General features: G+C 39.2%; 5 protein-coding genes across 7 annotated transcripts; 4 read left to right on the forward strand and 1 right to left on the reverse strand.

Moving 5' to 3' along the window:
• The first annotated feature begins 885 nt into the window (after nucleotides 1-885).
• On the forward strand, nucleotides 886-6,682 carry LOC119982089 (ketol-acid reductoisomerase, chloroplastic-like). Of its 2 annotated transcripts, none has more exons than XM_038825280.1 (11): nucleotides 886-2,023; nucleotides 2,199-2,291; nucleotides 2,790-2,855; nucleotides 3,008-3,148; nucleotides 3,875-4,102; nucleotides 4,227-4,343; nucleotides 4,428-4,568; nucleotides 4,654-4,821; nucleotides 4,995-5,150; nucleotides 5,427-5,840; nucleotides 6,273-6,682. In XM_038825280.1, the coding sequence occupies exons 1-10, from the start codon at nucleotides 1,733-1,735 to the stop codon at nucleotides 5,838-5,840; spliced, it is 1,815 nt and encodes a 604-aa protein (XP_038681208.1). In that variant the 5' UTR covers nucleotides 886-1,732; the 3' UTR covers nucleotides 6,273-6,682. The 2 variants fall into 2 exon arrangements, with proteins under 2 accessions (XP_038681208.1, XP_038681209.1); XM_038825281.1 differs by having other exon boundaries at nucleotides 5,427-5,836; nucleotides 6,269-6,682.
• Nucleotides 6,683-7,332: 650 nt separating this feature from the next.
• On the forward strand, nucleotides 7,333-11,302 carry LOC119982413 (ketol-acid reductoisomerase, chloroplastic-like). The gene is made up of 10 exons (XM_038825773.1): nucleotides 7,333-7,651; nucleotides 7,883-7,975; nucleotides 8,398-8,463; nucleotides 8,638-8,778; nucleotides 8,988-9,215; nucleotides 9,332-9,449; nucleotides 9,558-9,697; nucleotides 9,783-9,950; nucleotides 10,122-10,277; nucleotides 10,698-11,302. Exons 1-10 carry the CDS (start codon nucleotides 7,364-7,366, stop codon nucleotides 11,064-11,066), a joined length of 1,767 nt encoding a protein of 588 aa, XP_038681701.1. The 5' UTR covers nucleotides 7,333-7,363; the 3' UTR covers nucleotides 11,067-11,302.
• Nucleotides 11,303-11,447: 145 nt separating this feature from the next.
• On the reverse strand, nucleotides 11,448-12,745 carry LOC119982414 (senescence-specific cysteine protease SAG39-like). The gene is made up of 2 exons (XM_038825774.1): nucleotides 12,249-12,745; nucleotides 11,448-12,143 (listed from the first exon to the last, which is right to left on the reverse strand). Exons 1-2 carry the CDS (start codon nucleotides 12,673-12,675, stop codon nucleotides 11,551-11,553), a joined length of 1,020 nt encoding a protein of 339 aa, XP_038681702.1. The 5' UTR covers nucleotides 12,676-12,745; the 3' UTR covers nucleotides 11,448-11,550.
• A 4,842-nt stretch (nucleotides 12,746-17,587) lies between these two features.
• On the forward strand, nucleotides 17,588-21,210 carry LOC119982412 (inactive TPR repeat-containing thioredoxin TTL3-like). 2 transcript variants are annotated; one of them, XM_038825771.1, is made up of 7 exons: nucleotides 17,589-18,785; nucleotides 19,143-19,338; nucleotides 19,408-19,586; nucleotides 19,669-20,002; nucleotides 20,117-20,321; nucleotides 20,411-20,517; nucleotides 20,785-21,210. In XM_038825771.1, exons 1-7 carry the CDS (start codon nucleotides 17,854-17,856, stop codon nucleotides 20,935-20,937), a joined length of 2,106 nt encoding a protein of 701 aa, XP_038681699.1. In that variant the 5' UTR covers nucleotides 17,589-17,853; the 3' UTR covers nucleotides 20,938-21,210. The 2 variants fall into 2 exon arrangements, with proteins under 2 accessions (XP_038681700.1, XP_038681699.1); XM_038825772.1 differs by lacking the exon at nucleotides 20,411-20,517 and having other exon boundaries at nucleotides 17,588-18,785; nucleotides 20,785-20,916.
• An 815-nt stretch (nucleotides 21,211-22,025) lies between these two features.
• On the forward strand, nucleotides 22,026-23,349 carry LOC119982239. Its single transcript, XM_038825510.1, has 3 exons — nucleotides 22,026-22,213; nucleotides 22,296-22,337; nucleotides 22,726-23,349. The coding sequence occupies exons 1-3, from the start codon at nucleotides 22,121-22,123 to the stop codon at nucleotides 23,131-23,133; spliced, it is 543 nt and encodes a 180-aa protein (XP_038681438.1). The 5' UTR covers nucleotides 22,026-22,120; the 3' UTR covers nucleotides 23,134-23,349.
• The last annotated feature ends 175 nt before the right edge of the window (nucleotides 23,350-23,524 follow it).

Below are 23,524 nucleotides of genomic sequence, written 5' to 3' on the forward strand. Positions count from 1 at the left end.
TCAATTTTTCCCCAAACTCTCACTAGAAGACAAGAAATAAACGCAAGCGTTTGAATCGTCTTTTGGTTCGATTAATTTGGCATCTAGAGCCTCCATGCCTTGTTATCGTATATGCTCTTTCGTCTCTTTTAGTTTCAAAAAAAACCTTGTTCTCATCACTCACCACTCACCAATCACCATACAAACATATTATTTAAAGTAACAACTTATAAACGAAAATATTCTCTCTTTTAGATTATTCGATTCACGTGAATATGACTTTGTGATTTCTTAACCCAACTATTAATGGTCGAATCCTAATTCACTATGTCAAAACTCAATTAATATGGATCAAAGTCCAACTCATTTAGGTTAAAAAAAAACATTATTGATTAGTAAGGGAGAGGCTTGCCCATATATACCCTTCGGTTAGGACATTCCCAACTTATGTGGGATATGTGGTTTAACATATTTTAATTTAGCCTCCAAAGCTTGACTCTCTCTAGTTGCATGAAACCATTAGGCGTTAGCTACAAATTGCGTCTTATATCGTGGCTTATCCATCCCTACAAGGCCTTATTTTCAAAAAGGACTCATTAGCAACAAACTTAAGTGTTGGAGTGTTGTATCACTCCACATATTTTTTGGAGTTTGTTTTAGGGTTACTCAAATTTTACATCATTCTTAAGTGCACATATATTCTATGCTATATACTCATATTTTGGAATGGATGATATTTTTTCCATTTCAAATTATATCGATGAGTAATCTTATTTGAAAGACTTTTTATGTTGAATTAAAATATGTAATTTTTTAAAAAATTCATTATTTATTATGACAGAAAATCATTTTAAAGTTTTGTTTAAGGAAAAAAAGAGTCGAATACTGAAGTTGAGAGAAATGAACCAGTCTTTTTTAAATAATTTTTTCAAAATAAGATGGGTTTACATAAATAATTTAAAATTTTATGTCTTTATTCTTCAATTTTTCTTTCAGGCGTTTTTATTGGAACAAATCTTACTGATTTTGTCCTTTTTCACAATTGTCTTAACGAAAAAAGCTGCATCCTCTGATTTGATAGATCGGAACAGAAAAGGCGGAGCCAGACGGAGCAGCCTCTGTAGGTCTCGATGAGACCGAGCTCTGCCGATGAGCTGAGGACAGTGATGACCAGGCGTAGTGGCTGTGATAGGGACGAATCTCTACAAATCTGGCGACGACCAGGAGTAATGTCTCCGGTGAGGACGCTTCGACTGAAGATCTCTACAAATCTATGGGATATATTTAATCCCAGTTAGAAGAGAAACCTATGGCGACTTAAGATCTCTACAAATCTGGCGACACTCCAACTGAAGAGTGAAGATCTATACATATATGGCGACCCTACTCCGACTGAATATCTCCAGATTTGTAGAGAAGAAGAGAAATATATGAGATTTATTTAATTCCAGTCACATTTATTTATTTGCAGAGAGCCATTTTACTGGGATATTTTCCACGTGTTAAATATTCAACGGTCATGTGCACCACGTCAGCATAAATTGGGCTGAAACCATGATCCAACACCACGTTTACGTTCTCGTTCGTCAGACGGGGCGCGACCACGCGATCGCGGATAGTCCAATGTAAGAAATAGCCTGAAGAAGCCGCCTAACAGGCACCTCTGACACATATAACAACATTCCATATAAAAACGATCCCAACAAGGCGACACTTACCAAATTTGCATTGATCCGCTTCCTTCAACACTGCAATGGCGGCGGCTACCTCTTATACCTCTACTGCTCGATTTTCATCATTCAAATTCAATGCCTTAACCTTAAAAGGCCCAGCTACTCCTGCTGGCGTCAGTTTGGGGTCCCTCTCCTCGAGCTTCAAGCCCTTGAAACCCCTGAGAGCAAGCTGCTGCGTTGGAGGTGGAAATGGCTCGGCCCTCAGAGTCAGCATGACAACTGATTCCGTGAAGGCGAAGCCACTGACTTCGCTGGACTTCGAGACCTCTGTATTTAAGAAAGAGAAGGTCACCCTTGCCGGTCATGACGAGGTATACCTGTATTTAGTATTCGTTTTCTATTTTTGCAATTTACACTTAACTCAAAATTGTTCGGAATAGTATTAGTATATGTGATTAGCGAGCTCCCGCGCTGCAGTTGTTTCTTGAAAATTTTAGATCTTTCAATAAAGTGTATTAGTTAATGCAGTTTGATGCTTAATTGCAGTACATTGTGAGGGGAGGGAGGGATTTATTCCCTTTGCTGCCAGATGCATTCAAGGGGATTAAGCAGATTGGAGTTATTGGTTGGGGTTCCCAGGTGAGTGTTTTAACTATGGTGTTTGGAGTTTACATTCATGGTTTTATGTTGAGTTGTTCCTTTTGGTTCTAATTCAGTTTTGTGATTTTGCTCTGTTTTTTGAATTGAGTACGTTATCTTTTCATTCTTACAGATTATGCGCAAATTTCTAGCTCAATAAACTGATCCATCATCCATTAACTTTATGCTTTCTGTTATAACATAAGAGGGATTATGTAACAAAAAAGCCCATTAATTATTGTTTCTGATTGAATTAGTATTTGAATAACTCTTTTTTGGGGAAAATTTTTTTTTAGTGTTCCCGAATAATTATAGAATTTATGAGTAGCAGGGGATGACATCTTATTTAACCAATTTATAAAAGTAGCCTTTTCGACTTCTAATTTCATACTTTAATACCTAATAGTCTTTTCATTGAGTAGTGTTCATGTTCCCCTTGACTATGATTGTTTTTGAGTTGCTTAGCATATCAAGTTGATGTTACCACCTTTTATTTAGGGACCTGCTCAAGCCCAGAACTTAAGGGATTCTCTTGCTGAGGCTAAGTCTGATGTTATTGTGAAGGTATCTTTTTTTCCTTTTTAAATATATCTACACATGTGCAGTGTGCACACAGTTGTACATTTTTATGTTGTTTCTGAGTCTTTAGCAATTTGGCTCCTTGCTTATACTTGGTTGATCAATTTCGGTGATTATATGTGCTTTTCTTGACTTAGATTGGACTAAGAAAGGGCTCGCGTTCATTTGCTGATGCTTGTGCTGCTGGTTTTACTGAAGAAAATGGGACTTTGGGTGACATCTGGGAAACTATTTCTGGAAGTGATCTTGTGTTGCTGTTGAACTCTGATGCTGCACAGGTTGGTTGATTATGTACTATAATTTTCCGCTCTTGAATACATTGGCTACTTTTCAAGGTCATAAGTCTGCAACTTTTGTCCATGCCTTTGTCTCTTAATGTGAAGTTGCATGCTTCCTGTCAGATATACTCACCAATTATATTCAATTTACCATCTTGCTGCTTGTAATGTTAACTTGTTTAGAATTGAAACATTATCCAGAGAACTTGCATTGCTTATTTTTCTTGTCTCTTGTCTGTGCAAATATGCAAGTTTGATTTATGGAAGAGTGAAAATTTTGATAGAAGGTTGAAGTGAAGCCAAGCATTAATAACTTTCACCATTGTCTGTCATGCTCTGTATATTTTGCACTGTGTACCGTGTGTTCACTGTGAATTACTCTAGCATACAGTATTTCAGTATTTTCTTTTTCAAATTTCTTTTCAAGAAGCAAAGGGTGGTTAATTTTTTTCCCCTATAAATAGGCATGGTAAACAACACCCGTACACAGACCTTACCTCACATAATATGTGAGACTGTTTTTTGTTCCATAAAATAAGCATGCTGAGCAAAAAATTCTGAACTTGATAGGTTACCAAGCAACTTCTTTATTTTTTGTTTGCTTGCTCCTTTGTTTTGACATTTGTTTTCTGCTCATATGTCCGAGGTATATATTTTCTTATTCATCCCATTTACCATTCTCCTTTTTCAATGGTTTAATTTTATGCTGATTTTTTTATGCTGCAGGCTGATAACTATGGAAAAGTATTCTCCCACATGAAGCCGAATAGCATACTTGGGCTTTCCCATGGATTTCTTATTTGGCATTTACAGTCAATAGGACTGGATTTCCCGAAGAATATTAGTGTTATCACTGTGTGTCCCATGGGAATGGGTCCATCTGTGAGGAGGCTTTACGTTCAAGACAAAGAGATCAATGGTGCGGGAATCAATGCCAGTTTTGCAGTCCACAAGGTTTCTCTTTCTGCCTCCCTCCCTTCCTCTTTCCACTCATCCTTTCCCAATATCCCTCGATTATGCTAGGGCTCTTTGCAGTTTGCACTAGATCTGAGATAGTGAATATCAACATTGCATACAGGATGTAGATGGTAGAGCTACAGATGTCGCCTTGGGGTGGTCAGTGGCCCTTGGTTCTCCTTTTACATTTGCGACTACATTGGAGCAGGAGTACAAGAGTGACATTTTTGGGGAGCGGGGTGAGTGTAGTTGCCCATGCCATTTTTCCCTGTATATATTTATTGCTTGAACCTGACTCGTTACGAGCGGTGGAATTTATGTCGGCATTTTACTTGGTGCTGTTGATGGAATTGTGGAATCATTATTCAGAAGATTCACTGAACATGGAATGAGTGAAGAAATGGCTTACAAGAACACTGTTGAATGCATAACGGGAAGTATATCAAGGACCATCTCAACTCAGGTTGCGTTATGATCAAATTCTATGACTTTGTCTCATTGCATGTTACTTCTCCCTCTTTTCGTAATCATGTGTGTTTCCCCAACAGGGCATGTTGGCTGTTTACAATTCGTTGTCAGAAGAAGGGAAGAGGGATTTTGAGATTGTGTACAGTGCATCATATTATCCACTTATGGACACCTTGTACGAGTGCTATGAAGATATAGCTTGTGGTAGTGAGATCCGCAGTGTTGTACTAGCCGGACGCCGCTTTTATGTATGTCTTGCTCTGGTTTCCATTAGTGTTCTGTTGTTTCTTGCTGCTGATATTATTCTACTATTTGGATTGCTCATTGCTTGATGTTCATAGTTTTTGTCTTTTTCTTGCCTCTAGATCATAAATCTTACTAAATTTTGGCTGCTCACTTGGATTATACCTTTCTCTTACAGGAAAAGGATGGTCTTCCAGCTTTCCGAATGCAGAAGATCGATGAGACAAGAATGTGGGAAGTTGGTCAACGAGTCAGATCAGTACGGCCAGCAGGTGATCTGGGGCCATTGTACCCCTTCACAGCTGGAGTCTATGTGGCGCTAATGATGGCTCAGGTATGTTGCGCTGTCCCTGGTAAAAAACTAAAAGGGAATTGTGATGCTAAGTAAACATACACTACATTACATATACTTGTAAACATACACTACACTGTAACCTTTTTGAAGAACTAAGCAGTTCACCTTGAGCCATAGGAATCGAAATCCCTGTTGTTAGAAAGAATTCTTTCTAAGAATTGGTTGGAATAAGTAGAAGGTTTGTTCATGTTAAATTGAAAAATATACTTGTTTGTATACTGTTGATTGATTTATCGTTTTCTGTTTGTATATCAGATTGAGATCTTAAGAAAGAAAGGCCATTCATATCCTGAGATCATCAATGAGAGTGTGATCGAGTCGGTGGACTCTTTGAGTCCTTTTATGCATGCTCGTGGGCTTTCTTTTATGGATGACAACTGCTCAACAACAACAAGATTGGGATCGGGGAAGTGGGCTCGACGTTTCGATTACATCCTTACTGAACAAGCCTTGGTGGCCGTGGACAATGGTACCCCTGTTGACGGTTCTCTCATTAGCAAGTTCTTATCAGATCATGTGCATGGAGCCATTGAAGCCAATGCCCAGTCTATATGTTCCGAGCAGAATAATGGTGGAATCGCCTCCATCTCAAGATCACTGCCATACGCGGACAGAGTCATTGAAATCCTTAAAATAGCGATTTTATTGGCAATTTTATTTTGCTACTAAGAGTGTGTTTGGATTGAGGGATTTGGAGGGAAGGGAAAGGAAGGGAAATAGAGTTTCCTTCCAATTCCCTTGTTTGGATAGTTTATTAAAAATTAAGGGGAGGGATTTGAGGGGATTTGGGAGGAAGATTTCATTAAATTTTTGTTAAAATTCTTTCTCTCCAAAATGGAGTCATTTGGAGGGAAGAAATTACTAATTAAGTCATTTGTAAGTTAAATATCTATTTTACCCTTGTACATAATATTTTGACATAAAAATAAGGATAAATTTGTAAATTAAACAAATTTTTTTTCCTTCTTTTTTTTATCTATCCAAACATGGGAGAGGGAAAAATAGTCCCCCTCCCCCTCCCTTCCCTTCTCTCCCCCTCCCCTCCCTTCTCTTCCCTTCCCTTCCCTTCCCCCCAAATCCCTCAATCCAAACACACTCTAAATCTCCTTCAGTTTTCTTCGCCAGAAGTGGCTATATCCATATGTAGGACTCGGAAGAGGCCAAGCCAAGCGGGGGTTCAGGTTTAGGGTTACTCAAATTTCACATCCTTCTTAATTGCGCAGGTATTCTATCTATACTCCTACCTTAGAACGGGTGAGGCAAGATGGCTTGCCGACACCCTGTTTCTTCTAGGAATTGCCACTTGGCCATAGTAACGTATTTGTATTTATATTTAGCAAATAAGTTGATAGAAGACGCTGTAGCACAACGGTTTAGGAGTGGGAACATTCTATTTGTATTTTGTCTTTTTCACATGCATGTAAACCATATCAAAGCAAACCTGATGTATACCCTCTTTCTTGTGAACTTTCAATTAATCTAAGCAGAAATCGCATGAAAGTTATGGGAAATTCATTAGTTTGGTTGGACCAAATCTATTTCACCATTCTATTTAAGTGGAAAAGCAGCAGCTTAGGGGTGGTGTCGTCACTAAGATATGAGGATTTCACAATTCGTTTTAAATTGTAGAGTTTACTATTTAAATCAAATGGTTTAAGAAGTATGACACATCACACCACTCCACACCACAATTTTGTTTTTTCATTTTAAAAACTGGTCTGACTTTTTTCTCCACCATTAAATACGAATTGTAAACTATATAGAATTACAGAACCTCAAAATTCATGTAACTGTCAAATATAAGTTAATGAATGAGAGTCAAATATATGGAATACGTATTAATTGCTTCACATGGTGTAATTCCATATTCAATTAAAGTTGGTTACTGATTAATTTCTTGCTGCAAGTGTGTTATAGCAATTATTTATGGCAAAACTACCAGGTTAGGCATTTATTTAAGGGGGGTTAAAGATGTAATTTGAGGGGGTCAATTCATAAACTATGTAAAGAGGCCGGTCCATGGCCCAATGCCAATCTTGTTGTTGTTTAACTATGTAAAGACTAAAGAGCCCGGACTCGATCAGTCCCTCCTCGCTACAAGGCCGAAATGCTGGCCCATGGCCCAACGTCACTATAAAAACCGTACCAACACTTCTCCTCCGCTTCCGTCATATCCTCTGGTACCGACTTAAATGACGGCAGCAACCTCTTCTATCTCTCCTGCCATCTCTATTGCTCGATCTTCATCATCCAAATCCAAGGCCTTAAAAGGCCCAGCCAGTCTTGGTGCCGTCAGTTTGAGGTCCCTTGCCTCGAGTTCCAGGGCCTTGAAACCACTGAGAGCAAGCCACTGCGTTGGAGGGGGAAACGGATCGGCTCTCATGGTGTCTGTACCTGCTTCCGTGAAGCCATTGACTTCGCTGGACTTCGAGACCTCTGTATTTAAGAAAGAGAAGGTCACCCTTTCCGGTCATGACGAGGTATGCCTATGTACAGTATATCCGAGATGAGGAGAACAGAACTGGAAATTTTCGGCCTTTTCTTTGTATGATATGATATTGTTAAAAGACTAAAAAAAGTTACTTTCACTTTCCTTTAAGCTATTACATTTAGCCTAGTGTATTTCTTTTTGCTTAACATATTGTTCTCCTGTAAATTTTAGATCTTTCTATAAAGTATATTTGTTAATGATTTTTAGTGATTAATTTCAGTACATTGTGAGGGGAGGGAGGGATTTATTCCCTTTGCTGCCAGATGCATTGAAGGGGATTAAGCAGATTGGAGTTATTGGTTGGGGTTCCCAGGTGAATGTCTTAACTATGGTTTTTGGATGTTTACATTCATGGCCTTATATTGAGTTGTTCCTTTTGGTTCTAATTCAGTTTTGTGGCTTTGCTCTGATTTTGTAATTAAGTACGTTGTCTCTTTATTTCTACCAGCTCAATCAACTGATCCAATAACTTTATGCGAGGGATTGTGTAACAAACAAGCCCATTAATTATGGTTTCTGGTTGAATTAGTATTTTAATAACTCTTTTTGGGGAAAAAACAATCTAGTCTTCGTGACTAAATATAGAACTTATGAATTATGAGTAGGGGATAATATGTATGCCAATTTCTAAAAGTAGCTGTATGGACTTCTAATTCTTACTGTAACACCTAATAGTCTTTTCATTGAGTAGCGTTCATGTTCCCCTTGAATATGATTGTTTTTGAGTTGCTTTAGGGACCTGCTCAAGCCCAGAACTTAAGGGATTCTCTCGCTGAGGCTAAGTCCGATGTTGTTGTGAAGGTATATTTTTTTTCTTTTCCTTTTTAAAATATATGTACACATGTGCAGTGTGCACACAGTTGGACATTTTTGTTTTGTTTCCGAGTCTTTAGCAATTTGGCATCTTGCTTATACTTGGTTGATCAATTTATGTGATTATATATTTATTTATTGTGGGTGCTTTTCTTGACTTAGATTGGACTAAGAAAGGGCTCTCGTTCATTTGCTGATGCTCGTGCTGCTGGTTTTACTGAAGAAAATGGGACTTTGGGTGACATCTGGGAAACTGTTTCTGGCAGTGATCTTGTGTTGCTGTTGATCTCTGATGCTGCACAGGTTGGTTGGTTATGTACTTCAATTTTTCCCTCTTGAATACATTGGCTACTTTTCAAGGTAATAAGTTCTGTACTTTTTCTCCATGCCTTCGTCTCTTGCTGTGAAGTTCCATTCGTCCAGTCAGAGTTACTCACTAGTTATATTCAATTTTCCATTTTCCTTTTTCAATGGTTTTTAATTTTGTGATAATTCTTTTTTTGGTGCTGCAGGCTGATAACTATGAAAAAATATTTTCCCACATGAAGCCGAAAAGCATACTTGGGCTTTCTCATGGATTTCTTCTTGGGCATTTACAGTCAATAGGACTGGATTTCCCGAAGAATATTAGTGTTATCGCTGTGTGTCCCAAGGGAATGGGTCCATCTGTGAGGAGGCTTTACGTTCAAGGCAAAGAGATCAATGGTGCGGGAATCAATGCCAGTTTTGCTGTCCACCAGGTTTCTCTTTCCGTCTCTCCCCTTCCTCTCTCTGCTCACTCTTTCCCAATATCCCTCAAATATTCTTGGGCTCTTTGCACTAGATCTAAGATGGTGAATATTGACATTGCATACAGGATGTAGATGGTAGAGCTACAGATGTTGCCTTGGGGTGGTCGGTGGCCCTTGGTTCTCCTTTTACATTTGCGACTACACTGGAGCAGGAGTACAAGAGTGACATCTTTGGGGAGCGGGGTGAGTGTAGCTCTCCATGCCATCTTGGGGGCGGGCCCCCCCCCCCCCCCCTACCCCTGTATTTAGTGATTGAATCTGACTCATTACCTACACTGGTATTTTCTGTAGGCATTTTACTTGGTGCTGTTCATGGAATTGTGGAGTCATTATTCAGAAGATTCACTGAACATGGAATGAGTGAAGAAACGGCTTACAAGAACACTGTTGAATGCATAACGGGAAATATATCAAGGACCATCTCAACTCAGGTTGCGTTATGATCAAATTCTATGATTTTGTCTCATTGCATGTTACTTCTCCCGGGTTTCTTAATCATGTGTGTTTCCCCAACAGGGCATGTTGGCTGTTTACAATTCCTTGTCAGAAGAGGGGAAGAGGGATTTTGAGATTGCGTACAGTGCATCATATTATCCACTCATGGACATCTTGTACGAGTGCTATGAAGATGTAGCTTGTGGTAGTGAGATCCGCAGTGTTGTACTAGCAGGGCGCCGCTTTTATGTATGTCTTGCTCTGGTTTCCATTAGTGTCCTGTTGTTTCTTGCTACTGATAGTATTGTACTATTTGGATTGCTCATTGCTTGATATATACAGATTGTCTTTATCTTGCCTCTAGATCATAAATCTTACGAAATGTTGGCTGCTTACTTGGATTATACCTTTCTCTTACAGGAAAAGGATGGTCTTCCAGCCTTTCCAATGGGGAAGATCGATCAGACAAGAATGTGGAAAGTTGGTGAACGAGTCAGATCAGTACGGCCAGCAGGTGATCTGGGGCCATTGCACCCCTTCACAGCTGGAGTCTATGTGGCGCTAATGATGGCCCAGGTATGTTGGACTGTCTCTGGTAAACAACTAAAAGGGTATTGTGATGCTAAGTAAACATACACTACATAAATGATGTAGCCACTTGGTGACTTCTAATGTAATTATTTTGTTAGTGCTAAAAAATGATGTACATCTCCGGACTCTTTCACCAGTTTCTGGGGGTTTTCGAAATCATTTGGGCTTAATTAAATTTGAAATTGGAATAACCAGGCAGTTATAAATTATAAGGGGCACAAAATGTTGTAACCTTTTTGAAGAACTAAGCAGTTCACCTTGAGCCATAGGAATGGAAATCCCTGTCGTAAGAAAGAATTCCCTCTAAGAATTGGTTGGAACAAGAAGGTTTGTGCATGTTGAAGTTAAAAAAAAATATTTGTTTTTTACTCCTGCCTGAGTTTTCGTTTTCTGTTTCTATATCAGATTGAGATCTTAAGAAAGAAAGGTCATTCATATTCTGAGATCATCAATGAAAGTGTGATCGAGTCGGTGGACTCTTTGAATCCTTTTATGCATGCTCGTGGGCTTTCTTTTATGGTCGACAACTGCTCAACAACAGCAAGATTGGGATCGAGGAAATGGGCTCCACGCTTCGATTACATCCTTACCCAACAAGCCATGGTGGCTGTGGACAGTGGTACCCCTGTTAACGGTGATCTCATTAGCAACTTCTTATCAGATCAGGTGCATGGAGCCATTGAAGTCTGTGCCCAGTTGAGACCTACAGTGGACATATCAGTTCCCCCTGATGCTGATTTCGTGCGTCCTGAGTTGCGTCAATCCAGCGGTTAAAGGTCATTAAAAACCTTTAGCTTGAGCTAATCATACTATGCTTTACCATGGAGAATGTAGTTTTCTTGAATGCCGTAGCTTACAAAACTATGGGTCCAGTTTATCCAGTTGTATTTGTAACGTGACAAATTGCGTGTCTTTTGCTCTGAAGCCCCTCTGTCTTTAGTTAAGTTGGAAACTGGGAAGAAGGTTTTGAACCATGAATAATGGCAGTAATGGTAAGAGTTTTTGATATCTGTCATACTCTCCGCTTTTTCTTTTCTTTTTTTTTTTGTTTTATAATCATTCCTGGTAGGCTCTGTATCAGTACTAGTGATTTCTTGTCTTCGCCGTTTTTCTTGTGTTTGATTTTAAATCAGCACTACTGGATTGAAAATTGGAGGCCATCTTATTCAAATGAATTTGGAAAACAAGCTTTTCTCTACATTAGCAGCTATACTCTTGACTCTACTGAGATCAAAAGGCATATAGAAGAGATTGAATTCTAAGCAGTAGGATAAGAGGCCATCATAGCAATGCCACATAGGCCTCCCTCATGTCCCACATCTCTTTGCATCCTTATGTAGCCTTTCTCACCCCATTCTGGTCCCCATGAGTTCTTCACCAGCCAGTACTTGGTTCCGTCCTCGGTGACCCCATAACCCACAGCAGCCACTCCATGGTTTAATTGATTCCCACAGACTCCTTTGAAGATTCCACCAAAGTAAAATTGAAACTCAAAGCCTCCGGCATCAATGGCTACGGAGACTGGTTGGTGGGCGACAGCATTCAGCAATGCATTCTCATTGTTTGCAGGAACGTTTTGATAACCTTTTATCTTGACAGCGGGGTTGGCTGCCCTTCTGGTGTTGCATTTGCCATCAGCTCCCTTGTAAGGATAGTTTCTTTCGGTGGTGAGACCATGGTTTTTGATGATGAACTTGAAGGCATCGTCCATTAATCCACCGTTGCAACCTTTATCCTCACCCTTGACGTCACAATCCACCAACTCTTGCTCAGAAAGAGAGATCAGTTTTTCAGTTCTAAGCTTAGTAATCCCTTCCACTGCTGCAACAGCCGAAAAAGCCCAGCAACATCCTGCATTATTTCAATCCAAGAAATGATCGAGAAGACGATTAATTTCATGTATCGTATAAATTCACATAAAATTTTGATTGTATATATATATATATATGTACGTACCACATTTGTCTTGATTCTTGACAGGCGTTACAGCTCCTTTCCTTCTCCAGTCCATTGCAGATGGAATTGCAGTGACATTCTGATACTTGAATGAAACAACATCCTTGGAGGACACCAAATGACCTCTGAATCTGTTTCTTGATGTCCTAAACTCTTCATTTGTGAGATCTGCAAACTGATTGATGCCAAGCCTGTAAGATTTGTTTCCAGCCATGTTGAAAGCTTCAATACGAGCTACGTTTTCGCTGAAAATCTTGAAGCGTTGCTCCTTCTCCGCATCAGTTTTATACACTCGTCCATGCTGAGACATCCATTGTTGGTATTGCTCAAGCATGGATGTATCTTGGAGAGTGCGAGACCCGGCGAGAGAAGCCCAGGTTCCCAAAATCAAGATCAAAACCAAACACATGTTTCTCAAGTATTCCATTTGTATCAGCAAAGGTTGTCGAGACAATGATTCTTGTTGTTGCAAGGAAGTGTTGAAGTGGTAGGATAACTCTGGAACTAGTTATATATATATATATATATATATAGGTCAAGTATTGTCCTACTTCAATGCATGCTGTTTTGGAGTTGTGGTCGGGGGAGGCTTAATTTGCTTAATATTCGTGAATGTTTAAAGCATTCCGACTTGACTTCCATACTTGTAGCTGATTTCTTCAAATACTTAGTTTCAGTATTATAGAATTAACTTAATCTGGCTGAAACTTTTCATCACATGCACACTTGCTATGGGTAACTTTGACCCTGTCAATGTAAAAGATGAAAGAACTAATTGGTTCCGTTATATAAACATCTCTATATGTTAAAATGCATTCATAGTAGAAGGTACAACAGTAAAATTTTCATAACCACAAAGCAATAGCTCAGTTGGTTATATCTCTAAGCCTAAGAAAAATACATGTCGTCAAGGTTGAGAATTTTGAACCAATTAGGAGTATTATCTAGATCTTTTTTTTAATCTTGTGGGCTTTCGGATCACTTTCAAAGCGGAGTTAGGAGTCTTATTTTCACATGCATGGATTGCTGTGCAGAGTAAATTAAGATTGATGAACTAAAAATTCATGAGCAGGACACTTCACTGTACATTATTTCTAAGGTTCAATATAGAGAGAGCTTTGCATATGTTAGGGTAGGCCATTGTTTATCTACATCGGCCCATCATAATCCTTAAAAATATTATAATAGGAAACATGGGATTCCATTAGCATTAACCATTAGAATATTAGGGTTGGTTGTCTAATTGAAGTAATTGTGAATTTTATTTTATATAAACGAATATTTGATTTGTTCCTGAGAATAATTGTGTTGGGTTTTCTCCAAGCAAAAAAAATCAATTACATAGTATTAATTCCAAATTAGGAAATGTTTCAACTCTTCTTGAGCACATTCTTGACAATAACCATGTTAAGATCGAAAAATACTAAAATACCCCGATATAGTTTTTAGGAAAGAAAAGGCAATCAAATTACAAATTACAAATTAATTAGCTCGATTTAAGGTTCAAAAAAAAAAAAAAAAAAGATTAATTTACGGAACTAGGGGGTTGGGGTGAGTTAGTAATTTAACAGAGAAGAGTCATCCTCGTAAAAACATAGGCAAGTACAGAATCTATGGAAGGGCGTGAAGAGGGAAATGTTTAATTAAATAAAGTTACATGTAAGCACACATAATTAGCAACCTAATTACTCCATATGGAGAGTGTAGGCCTCGAAGCATTAGCCCCAATGTCCCAGCACAACCTTCAAAAGGGGAATTGAATGCCTCGATTTGGATTTTGTTGGGATAAACACCTTGTAGTGGAGGCTATTATTATCAATACCTATATACAAGTACATGCATAAAAGTAGTAATATTGTCTTAATGAAACTTACAAACCCTAGTTTGTTATTTCTATTTAAAGACCACAACACCATGTAGCCTCTAGTTGAAATTAATGGAGAGATGTCTATTATGGAAAACCAAATTGATTTCTCATAGTTATTGGTGTTGACTCAAGTTTTTTTTGACCAGTTATTTGTGTTAAGAGTTAAGAATTTATCTCGCATTTTATTAGCATAACCTAATCGAGTATTATATAAGCAAATGTTCAGTCACTTTCGTATGCCAACATATTTTTTTGACGCTTCAAGAAAGAATAAATCGAATATTAATTTGTAGTGTTTGAGGTTGGATTGTGTAACAATTAGAGGTTGATGATACATATTAGATAGGGTTTAATTCATTTACACTATTACTAAAATTGAATGTCATTATTTAATGTTTATGAAGTTGTGATATATTGTATGAGTTTGGCAGCACCTCACAGTACCATAGTTTTTTGTGACACGTTAAACAGTTTTTGCGTTCCAATTCACCTCACAGCACCACAACTTTTTACCTCACAGCACCTCACCACATCTCACAGCACTCCCAAACGCTTATGATATGGATTTAATTGCAAGCGCACAAATCGTACAAGTAATAAAGAGATGAGTAAATTATCGTTTCCACTAGGGATGTGTTGGCAATCAAGATCAATGTCAAACTAGTAACAACTATGCAAATTGGGGAACGATTTTGCGGTTTGTTTTGATTTTTAACTAAATTAATTAAAAAGAACAAAGACAAATCAAACACAAGTGTGAAGTCAAGGATGGAAAGCACTAGGGTACTTAATGTCACCTCACCTATCCAATTCAATTCCCTTGGTCTCTTAATCCCTAATTCCTCTCTTTATAATGACAATCGATTTCCTAACCTATTCAATGTTCTATTCCTAGATACATCAAACGTATTTTCAACATAAATCCCTGTTATTCCTAACAATCGGATTAATATATCAAAAACCCTTTAAGAATTATGGAAATCATTTAGCGATTGCATAAGCCACAAACCTATATTCCTATGGTTCATGCACCCTATGTCATCTATGGCTTGAGGCAAACCCTAGATATCTCCTTCCGGTCTCAATCTAGGCAGCAAATCAATTGAATGATGGCCAAACATTCAAAAGCATTAATCACACCCATAGACAATCAATAGAGAGAGAGAAATCAAGAAATAAGGAAACCAAGTTTATTGAATCTTCAAGGTTTGGTTACATTAAGACCCTAGTAAGAAATCTAGCCACTCATGGAAGCAAAATACATCATTAAACAAAGGAAATCAACCATAGAAACTAGGATAGAAAAGGAGAGAGAAAACCCTCTTGTACACCCTCTTCTTCTCCAAGCTCCAATGGTGGCCTCCAAGCTCTCCAATGGTGGTAGAATGAAATTCAGCTCCAAAAACTCCCCCAAAACCCTATTTTATGCCCTTTTATACTTCCCCAAACTCTTATGTCGTTTTCAAAACAAGTTGGGGTCGTTTTGGCTTAAAAACACGTGAATTCGGAACTTTTTCGCGAAACTGCGCGTGCTGTGAATAGTACCTCCGATCGATCGGACACTGTTCCGATCGATCAGAAATACAATCTGCCTCCACGAGTTTTTTAGTGTTTTGGCAGGTCCGATTGATCGGGAATGGCTCTGATCGATCGGAAATCAGTTCTGGAGTTCAAATCTTCATTTTGCACTCTTTTCCTCCATTTTTTGCCTTAGCACCTACAATATACAAATATAGTTTTCTTAGGCAATATCAACTCTTAATCAACTCAAAATGGGATGAACTTATGTGTAAAGGATGTGCAAATGTATGAATATATTTGGCACATCAAACACCCCCACACTTAACCTTTGCTCGTCCTCGAGCAAATTGAGAATGAATAAAGGAGGGAAAGAGTATTTTCTGTTAAGCTCAAATGAAAAATAAAACAACTAAGACCTACTCTAAATAAGCAACTAATCTATGTCACTTTCGTAGGGCTCACGATGACACTTAGCATGTGCCACAAGCCTTTAAACCCCTAGGTGCCCCTAGTAGGAGGAGTTGTGTCTCCTGAGGGTTTACCAGAATGATACACACAAACATTAAACAACTTCAATGCCAAAATTCATGCCATCAACAAGAGTATAAAATGAACTCACAATTGCAACCCTATCCACACTAACAAACCAAACATTAGGACATTCAAACCAATAAAAGCATTCCTTCAAGAATCTTATCTCATCCACTTTGCTTATAAATTCAAGAATTGATGCACATAATGGATTTCACTTGATATTTGGCTTCAAAGTGACCTAAACAATGGCCATGTAGTCTTCCAAGAACAATAAGAATCAAAAAACAAATACAATGAGCATTTATTCAAACTTCATTCTTATTCACATTTTTTTTTCCTTTCTTTTTCTTCTCAAAGGTGACTTGTGCAATGTTCAACCTCCTTAAGCTTTCTTAATGACTCATGTAACGAGCTTTCGACCAATGACTCCCAATCCAGTTGGCTTAGGGCACTAGGTGTTAAGACACCCCAACGGATCTAATTACCCAAGTCAAAAAGGCTACGAGGTTAAACTAGTCACCAAGGTACTCTAACATTCATTTCCTACCTTTTTACGCGAAACTCATTGCTTGCTAGGCAAGAGGCCCGGTTACTCAGCAGAAAACTTATGAAAGAAACCATTTATTTATAAATACAATTTCTTCTCTTTTCTATTTCTTTTCTCTTTTCTATATATATTTTTTTTCTCTTTTTCATTGCTCAAGTAGTGCTACTTAGAATCAAATTGATCTCAAACAACCACAAATGCCAAAGTCAAGTCATATTTCATACCCCACAATCAAGTGTTCCATATTCACAAAGGCCCAATGGACAAAACAATTTTCAAGATAGGAACAACTCAATTGGAAAGAATGTCCATAGCAAGATCCATCAATGCTTCAAAGATCACAAAATTCATCCAAATACACTCAAGAGTGACATGGCATAAGGCATTTGAAGTTGTGATATATTGTATGAGTTTGGCAGCACCTCACAGCACTATAGTCTTTTGTGACACGTCAAACAGTTTTTGCGTTCCAATTCACCTCACAGCACCACAGCTTTTTACCTCACCACATCTCACAACACTCCCAAACGCTTACAATATATGTTGAATTGTCATACGTAATCAAATAAGGTCAATTATTTTATTTTAGATTAATGTACAATGTAAACCTTAAGTGATTTTATATTAATATTATTAGTCATCTAATATAACCGTAATTTAGATACGTCAAACGCACCTCATCGCACCGCACCACAATTTTAAAAGTGATGCGTCAAACAACTTTTTACGTTTCGACTCACCTTACAACACCACAGTTTTATAACTCATAGCATCACACCTCACAACATTCCCAAACAAGCCCAATCAATGACATCTACTTTGACCGCAAGTGTAGTAACAAAAACTTTAGAAATAGGTCGACTTTGAAAGATGAGTAAGTGAGAGCCGTAGAGAGTAGAGACAGAGTGGTATGGAGATGAAGAGGTGTCTCTCGTGAAGCAAACAAGAAATCCAGAGAGGACATCTATTCTTCTTTGATTCTTCACGAGATCTTTATCTATTCTCTCTCTGCATATCTTCATCTAAAATTCTCCGGTTCTACTTTCATTTCTTGCAGTTTTGGCTTAAGCTCATTTTTGATACAAGGTGAGAAAGAAAGGAAGGTTGAAGAGACAAAAAAAATTAACATCGGAAAAATGTTACGTACTGAAACGTCCGCAGAGGATGAAACAACGTACGATTCTTTAGCCCTTCGATTCCGCAGCTCACTGAGTTGCAAGCTGGAGGAGGACGACAACAATGTATATGAAAAGAACAGACCGGACTATAGAGAACTCGATCTGGGTGGTTCACCGGTATCTACATTAAAGACTCGTGCTTCGGTCAACAATGGCGTTACCAGCTCCGGCAGCAGCTCGGGCTCGTCCGTTTCAGTCTCAGGAAAATCCAGCAATAACACCCAATTGCCCAAACGACCCGACGATGGCGCAATAACCCATTTTGGGGAGCTCTCGGGCATGTCTGAAACCAGTCCAGCAGCACCCGAAGCTTCCCGATCCGGCGCGAATACCCGCAATTTGAAACCGGGTCATCGGAGATCCGTCTCTGCGGGAGCCCCGTTGATCTATTCGGGTTCAAGCTTCGGTGTCGTTAGCGGCAGCCATTGTAGTGGCGCCACTTCGGCTCACGCAAATTCGGGCGCTAATTTACTGCCTAGTGGCAACATTTGCCCATCTGGCAAGATCCTGAAGACTGGCTTGGCGAGTCGGCTCCAAAGCAGGACGGACACGTTGGGTACGGGCACAGGGAACTACGGACATGGCAGCATAATACGTGGCGGCGGCGGCAGAGCTAAATTGGGGAGTGGAGGAAATTTAGGAGGCGATGCAGAGGAGTTGAAGAGAGCAGGGAACGAGATGTACAAAAAGGGAGACTTTGTAGAAGCATTGGCCTTGTATGATAAGACAATATTGCTCTTCCCAGAGAACGCGACATACAGGAGCAATAGGGCGGCGGCATTAACGGCTCTTGGGAGGTTGGGTGAGGCCGTGAGGGAGTGTGAGGAGGCGGTAAAGTTGGACCCTTCTTATGGCAGGGCACACCAGAGATTGGGCTCTCTTTATCTCAGGTGAGTTGGTGATTCTCTCTTCTTCTGTTTTGCTCTCGTATTCCAGTTTCTTGAAAGAATTAGATCGGTCTGTGCTGTTTCGACGTTCTCTTCCCAAATTACTGGTTTTGTTGAAAGATTTCGTTCTATTTATCACTGAACCTAGTGATGACAGGATCTATGTGCTTCAAGCTACTTTATTCAATAGTTTCAGTATCTGTCTGTCTGGATATTCTTTGATTCATCATAAGTTTTTTGAGTTATTTATAAGCTTTTTTGCATTGAGCGTTTGTGATTATGCAAAGTATCTTGTATTTTTCTCAAGGTGTTTCACATTGTACAGTTCATAACTAGTGATTGTGATTCCTTTCTATTTAGGTTGGGTTGGGTAGAAGATGCACGACGCCATTTCTGTTTTCATGGGCAACAGCCAGATACAGAAGAGCTGCATAAGTTACAGTCTTTGGAGAAACATCTGAAACGATGTGCTGATGCGAGGAAGATTGGGGATTGGAAGAGTGACATGAGGGAAGGTGATGCAGCCATTACAATTGGTGCGGATTATTCTCCTCAGGTATGCAACTGGCTCTGACTCCTATTTTTAATCTCGGATTGTCTGAACTTATTGGAATTTTATCTACAGATTGTTGCTTGCAAAGCTGAAGCCTTTTTGAAGCTTCATCAAATTGAAGAGGCAGAGTCCACTTTATCAAACATTCCAAAACTTGAACCCTATCCTCCGGCACAGACCAAGTTCTTTGGCATGGTTCCCGAAGCTTATGTGCTATATGTCCGAGCCCAGGTTGAGATGGCACTTGGAAGGTGAGGTCTCAATCATGAAACCCAATCTCCAATTTGCAATTTTTTTCTAGTGTTGTGAGAATGCAATTATGATATGGTGCAGATTTGAGAATGCAGTTTCAGCGGCTGAGAAGGCCTGGCAAATCGATTACAGCAATATAGAAATCGCAAAGGTGTTGAACAATGTTAAAATGGTGGCGATAGCCCGTACCAGTGGCAATGATCTGTTCAATGCTGGAAGATATGCTGAAGCATGCTCAGCATATGGGGAAGGCCTCAAATATGATATTTTTAACTCTGTGCTTTATTGCAATAGAGCTGTTTGTTGGTCTAAGCTCGGAATGTGGGAGAAATCAATAGAGGATTGTGATCAAGCCCTTAGAATCCATCACAACTACACCAAGGCACTTCTTCGGAGGGCAGTCTCAAACGAAAAGGTGAATTTCCAATTGTATGATTTGTTCTGCTTGTCTACCTACACTCATTTTCTATGTTTTTATGAGCTGATGCTTATGTAACTTTTTGCCCCTCTTTATTTTGTGGGACTATAGCTTGAACATTGGGCAGAAGCTGTGAGAGATTACGAGGTCTTGAGGAAGGAGCTTCCTGGAGACAACGAGGTCACTGGATCATTACGACGTGCACAAATTGCATCGAAGAAAACTTGTGGAGTGGATGTGAATAACATGAAAGTTTGTGGTGAAGTAGAGGAAATTCGTACCATAGATAAGTTTAAAGCTGCAATATCGTCATCTGGTGAGCTTGATGCATATGTCTTGATATAGAACTATCCATTTATTTCTTCCTTCCGCTTCATTTGCTAAGCGAGAACTTCAAACTTCCAGGTGTTTCAATAGTTCAGTTTAAAGTGGCATCAAATGAACAATGCCAAGATATATCTCCATTCTTAAATATACTATCTATTCGGTATCCATCTGTTAGTTTCTTTAAGGTATGTAACTTAATGCCCTTATTTTCCCTGAATTGATACTTTCGTTTCACCTACGCAATACTTGAAATGGTTTTGCGTAAGTTTACCTGATTCGACTTAACTCTGTTCCTTAATTTCTTTTACATGATGAAGAACCAACCTTTGATGGCATTGTGAATGAAATGGAATTGGACTGATCTTTGGCGCAAGTAGTATATATGTAAACTTGTATTATGGAATCCTTAGCTATTTTCTTTAACCAGTTTCCATTTTGTAATTATTTTGAAGGTTGATGTGGATGAAATCTCAGCATTAGTAAAAGTGGAGAGCATACGAGATGTTCCAGCATTTAAGATTTACAGGAATGGAAACAAGGTGAAGGAGATGATTTGCCCTAGTCATCAGTTCTTGGAAGATTCAGTCAGGAGTTATTGCCTATAAATGCACATTCTATCCCACCCCAAATCCACGGAGTTGACAGTACCTGAGTGTTCACCTTCAGTCGTCAGGTCGTCGCAAGATTATAAGTTTTACCTATTACATAATCCACTACACAAATAGTTTTTAGACTTTCAAAGCAGAGAAGCAATGGCAGAGGTAGATTTTTCTTTTTCAATTCATATTCTTCAAATTATCACTCCATCTTTGGATTTGTTTCAAATAAGTTGCCATTCCATTCCTTTTTATCATTTAGAAGAAAAACTTTATATGCAACATATTTCTTTTTATGTACATGTCAAAGTTGGACATTACCCATTGTACGGACAAATGTTACCCATTCAGCCATTCTTGTCTGAAGTGACCAAAAAAGATCTCAAAAGACGGGTACTGTCTCGTTCCTAAAGATGAGGTCCAAGGTGGTGTGACAAATTATGGCAGGGTATGTAGCTTGCAGGCCTTATAGGTTTTGAATATGAAGTTTCATGGTTGGTGGGCATGGATTATTAGGATAGAGCCATATGAGGCACTGGGAACTTCCTCAAGATTCTCATTGGAAACCAAAATGCTTGGCAAACATAACCAAAGAGATGGTCATGTTAACGGCTCTGTGGATGTACTGTGCACAGGGTGTCATTGTATTCAGCGGGTAAAGCTCATGCTTTATTGTCATGATAATATTGATTATATTTACGTTGACCCCACTATTCATTTGCCTTGTAAGCCATTATTTTTGAACGGTCTAATATAGACTCTCTCCTAGGTCGAAAATGTCTACATGATATCGGAGCAGAGGTTATAGGGATAGGGCCGTATGGTGAAGTTCCACAACAGGCCGGTAATGATGAAAGGCAAGTGTTTAGATCCAATTGACAAGCCATGGTTTTGTACTTTTGTTAGCAAGAATGGGCCACCCACAACTTGCCTTGTAAGTCCAATTTTAGGCCCATGTGATATGGGCTCTCAAGGTCCAAAATGTACGTGAGTTTCAAATTCTTATATACGCGTAAAAGAGTGAGCTCAAAAAAAGGCTGCTGACGTGGCAACTAACCGTATAACAAACTCAGGACGCGCTCGATGACCTCTAACTCTAATTCTCCATCGCATGTCAAGCCTCAACTATAAATGCCAAAAACAGTGACTGGCCTCACGGTATTCAAAGAGTTTGAAACACAGAGCGCAAAAAATGAGAGCGCGAAAAGAGATCTCTCTGGAAGACTACCTCAACTTCCTTCGCTCTCACAAGCAAACCAATCTAACCGTAATTCAGCTCAATCAGGTTAGATCTAGTTTTCGAATTTCAGCTCGCGAATTCAAGTTCATCGGCTTCTGATTGTGTTGTTTCGATGTTGTTATTTCAGATCATATGGATGCACGGGTTCAGGAAGCTGCACAAACCCAAGGTGATATCAGACTTCCATTCTCTGTTCGGTTTCCGAGAAAAAAAAGAAGGAAACCAGAAACTTTCATTAGTTATTATTGATGTTACGTAGTTTCTGCTTCTCTTACTCTGTTGCTTTCAGAAATTCATATGGCCATCCGTTTTCACTTCACTTTAGGAATCTGTTTGCTTCCATGAATTTTCTCTTGTTTTTCCTGGTTTTTCTAGAGCGACCAAACATATCCTCTCTCTCTCAAGTCTCAACTTCTATGAGTTGCTAACGAATCATACATTGGATGCTGTTTAGCTCGAACTCAGCCAATGTTTTTGTGAATTTTTGTTGTGATTCGTATAATCATATTTGTCCTGCTTATCTTTGCAAACAAGGTTCTAATCAGGTCTATCTACAGATGCATTTAACTGAAGCCCTGGAAACGATCGATCTAATCGCTCCATGTCGCTCCACACTTGAAGAAAACATCTCGCCGTACGGATTCATCTCTCTAGAGGACGCAATTGCAGACCTCAACGAGATCAAGTGGCAAGAATGCTGTGTGTCTTCGATCCAAACCCTAAGCTCGTGGAAAGCACATAACGTCTCTTACTCTTACGCTCGGAATTCCATTCCCCAAGGTATCGATCCTCCACACTTGCAATCGATAGTTGCTGGCAGTGGCGTTGATGGATCTGCTGCAGTTGCTTCATCATCACATCAGGCTTCTGGAAACTTAACTAAGCAAGCAGGGAAACTGAGGCCAAAGACGAAGAGAAGCAGCAAAGATTTGTATCTCTTGGATCAAGTTGAATTCAACGGGTAAGAATTCTTTCCTTGATCGTTTCTCGTTCAGCACTGAAAGTGTTTCTTGCTACTTTTATTTTCAATATTGCCGGGCATTTGGAATGGATCTGCGATTTTGATCTGGTGCAAGGTCTTATTTCTTATGTGTTTTTCTAGTTGCAACGCTGTTTTGTAGCTAGGAATTACCTTTTTGTACGTACTGCCCTGTGGCATCTTCTATGGTGGTTGTTCTTGAGAGACTTCTAGTTTCGTACATTTCTGATTTGCTTAATTGAATACACCCCCATCGTTCAAGAGGATAAGGTTGGAAACATTCTTCGCTTTGCATGGAATGTACCCCCCAGCCCTTGTCAATTCCCTTGAATTTTTTACCGTTAGTAAAAGGACACGTTATTTAGGAGTAGGGCTGC

Source organism: Tripterygium wilfordii, chromosome 17 (genome assembly GCF_013401445.1).
Source record: "Tripterygium wilfordii isolate XIE 37 chromosome 17, ASM1340144v1, whole genome shotgun sequence".
NCBI classification, from domain to species: Eukaryota; Viridiplantae; Streptophyta; class Magnoliopsida; order Celastrales; family Celastraceae; genus Tripterygium; species Tripterygium wilfordii.

Coding starts and splice junctions, on each gene's coding strand:
- LOC119982412 (XM_038825771.1), top strand. CDS start 17,854: ATGTTACGTACTGAAACGTCCGCAGAGGATGAAACAACGTACGATTCT. Junction 18,786..19,142: donor TTGGGCTCTCTTTATCTCAG/GTGAGTTGGTGA, acceptor CTTTCTATTTAG/GTTGGGTTGGGTAGAAGATG. Junction 20,518..20,784: donor CATCTGTTAGTTTCTTTAAG/GTATGTAACTTA, acceptor ATTATTTTGAAG/GTTGATGTGGATGAAATCTC.
- LOC119982414 (XM_038825774.1), bottom strand. CDS start 12,675: ATGGAATACTTGAGAAACATGTGTTTGGTTTTGATCTTGATTTTGGGA. Junction 12,144..12,248: donor CAAGAATCAAGACAAATGTG/GTACGTACATAT, acceptor GAAATAATGCAG/GATGTTGCTGGGCTTTTTCG.
- LOC119982089 (XM_038825280.1), top strand. CDS start 1,733: ATGGCGGCGGCTACCTCTTATACCTCTACTGCTCGATTTTCATCATTC. Junction 2,024..2,198: donor CCCTTGCCGGTCATGACGAG/GTATACCTGTAT, acceptor GCTTAATTGCAG/TACATTGTGAGGGGAGGGAG. Junction 5,151..5,426: donor TGGCGCTAATGATGGCTCAG/GTATGTTGCGCT, acceptor TTTGTATATCAG/ATTGAGATCTTAAGAAAGAA.
- LOC119982413 (XM_038825773.1), top strand. CDS start 7,364: ATGACGGCAGCAACCTCTTCTATCTCTCCTGCCATCTCTATTGCTCGA. Junction 7,976..8,397: donor TTATTGGTTGGGGTTCCCAG/GTGAATGTCTTA, acceptor GAGTTGCTTTAG/GGACCTGCTCAAGCCCAGAA. Junction 9,698..9,782: donor CAAGGACCATCTCAACTCAG/GTTGCGTTATGA, acceptor TTTCCCCAACAG/GGCATGTTGGCTGTTTACAA.
- LOC119982239 (XM_038825510.1), top strand. CDS start 22,121: ATGAGAGCGCGAAAAGAGATCTCTCTGGAAGACTACCTCAACTTCCTT. Junction 22,214..22,295: donor CCGTAATTCAGCTCAATCAG/GTTAGATCTAGT, acceptor TTGTTATTTCAG/ATCATATGGATGCACGGGTT. Junction 22,338..22,725: donor GGAAGCTGCACAAACCCAAG/GTGATATCAGAC, acceptor GTCTATCTACAG/ATGCATTTAACTGAAGCCCT.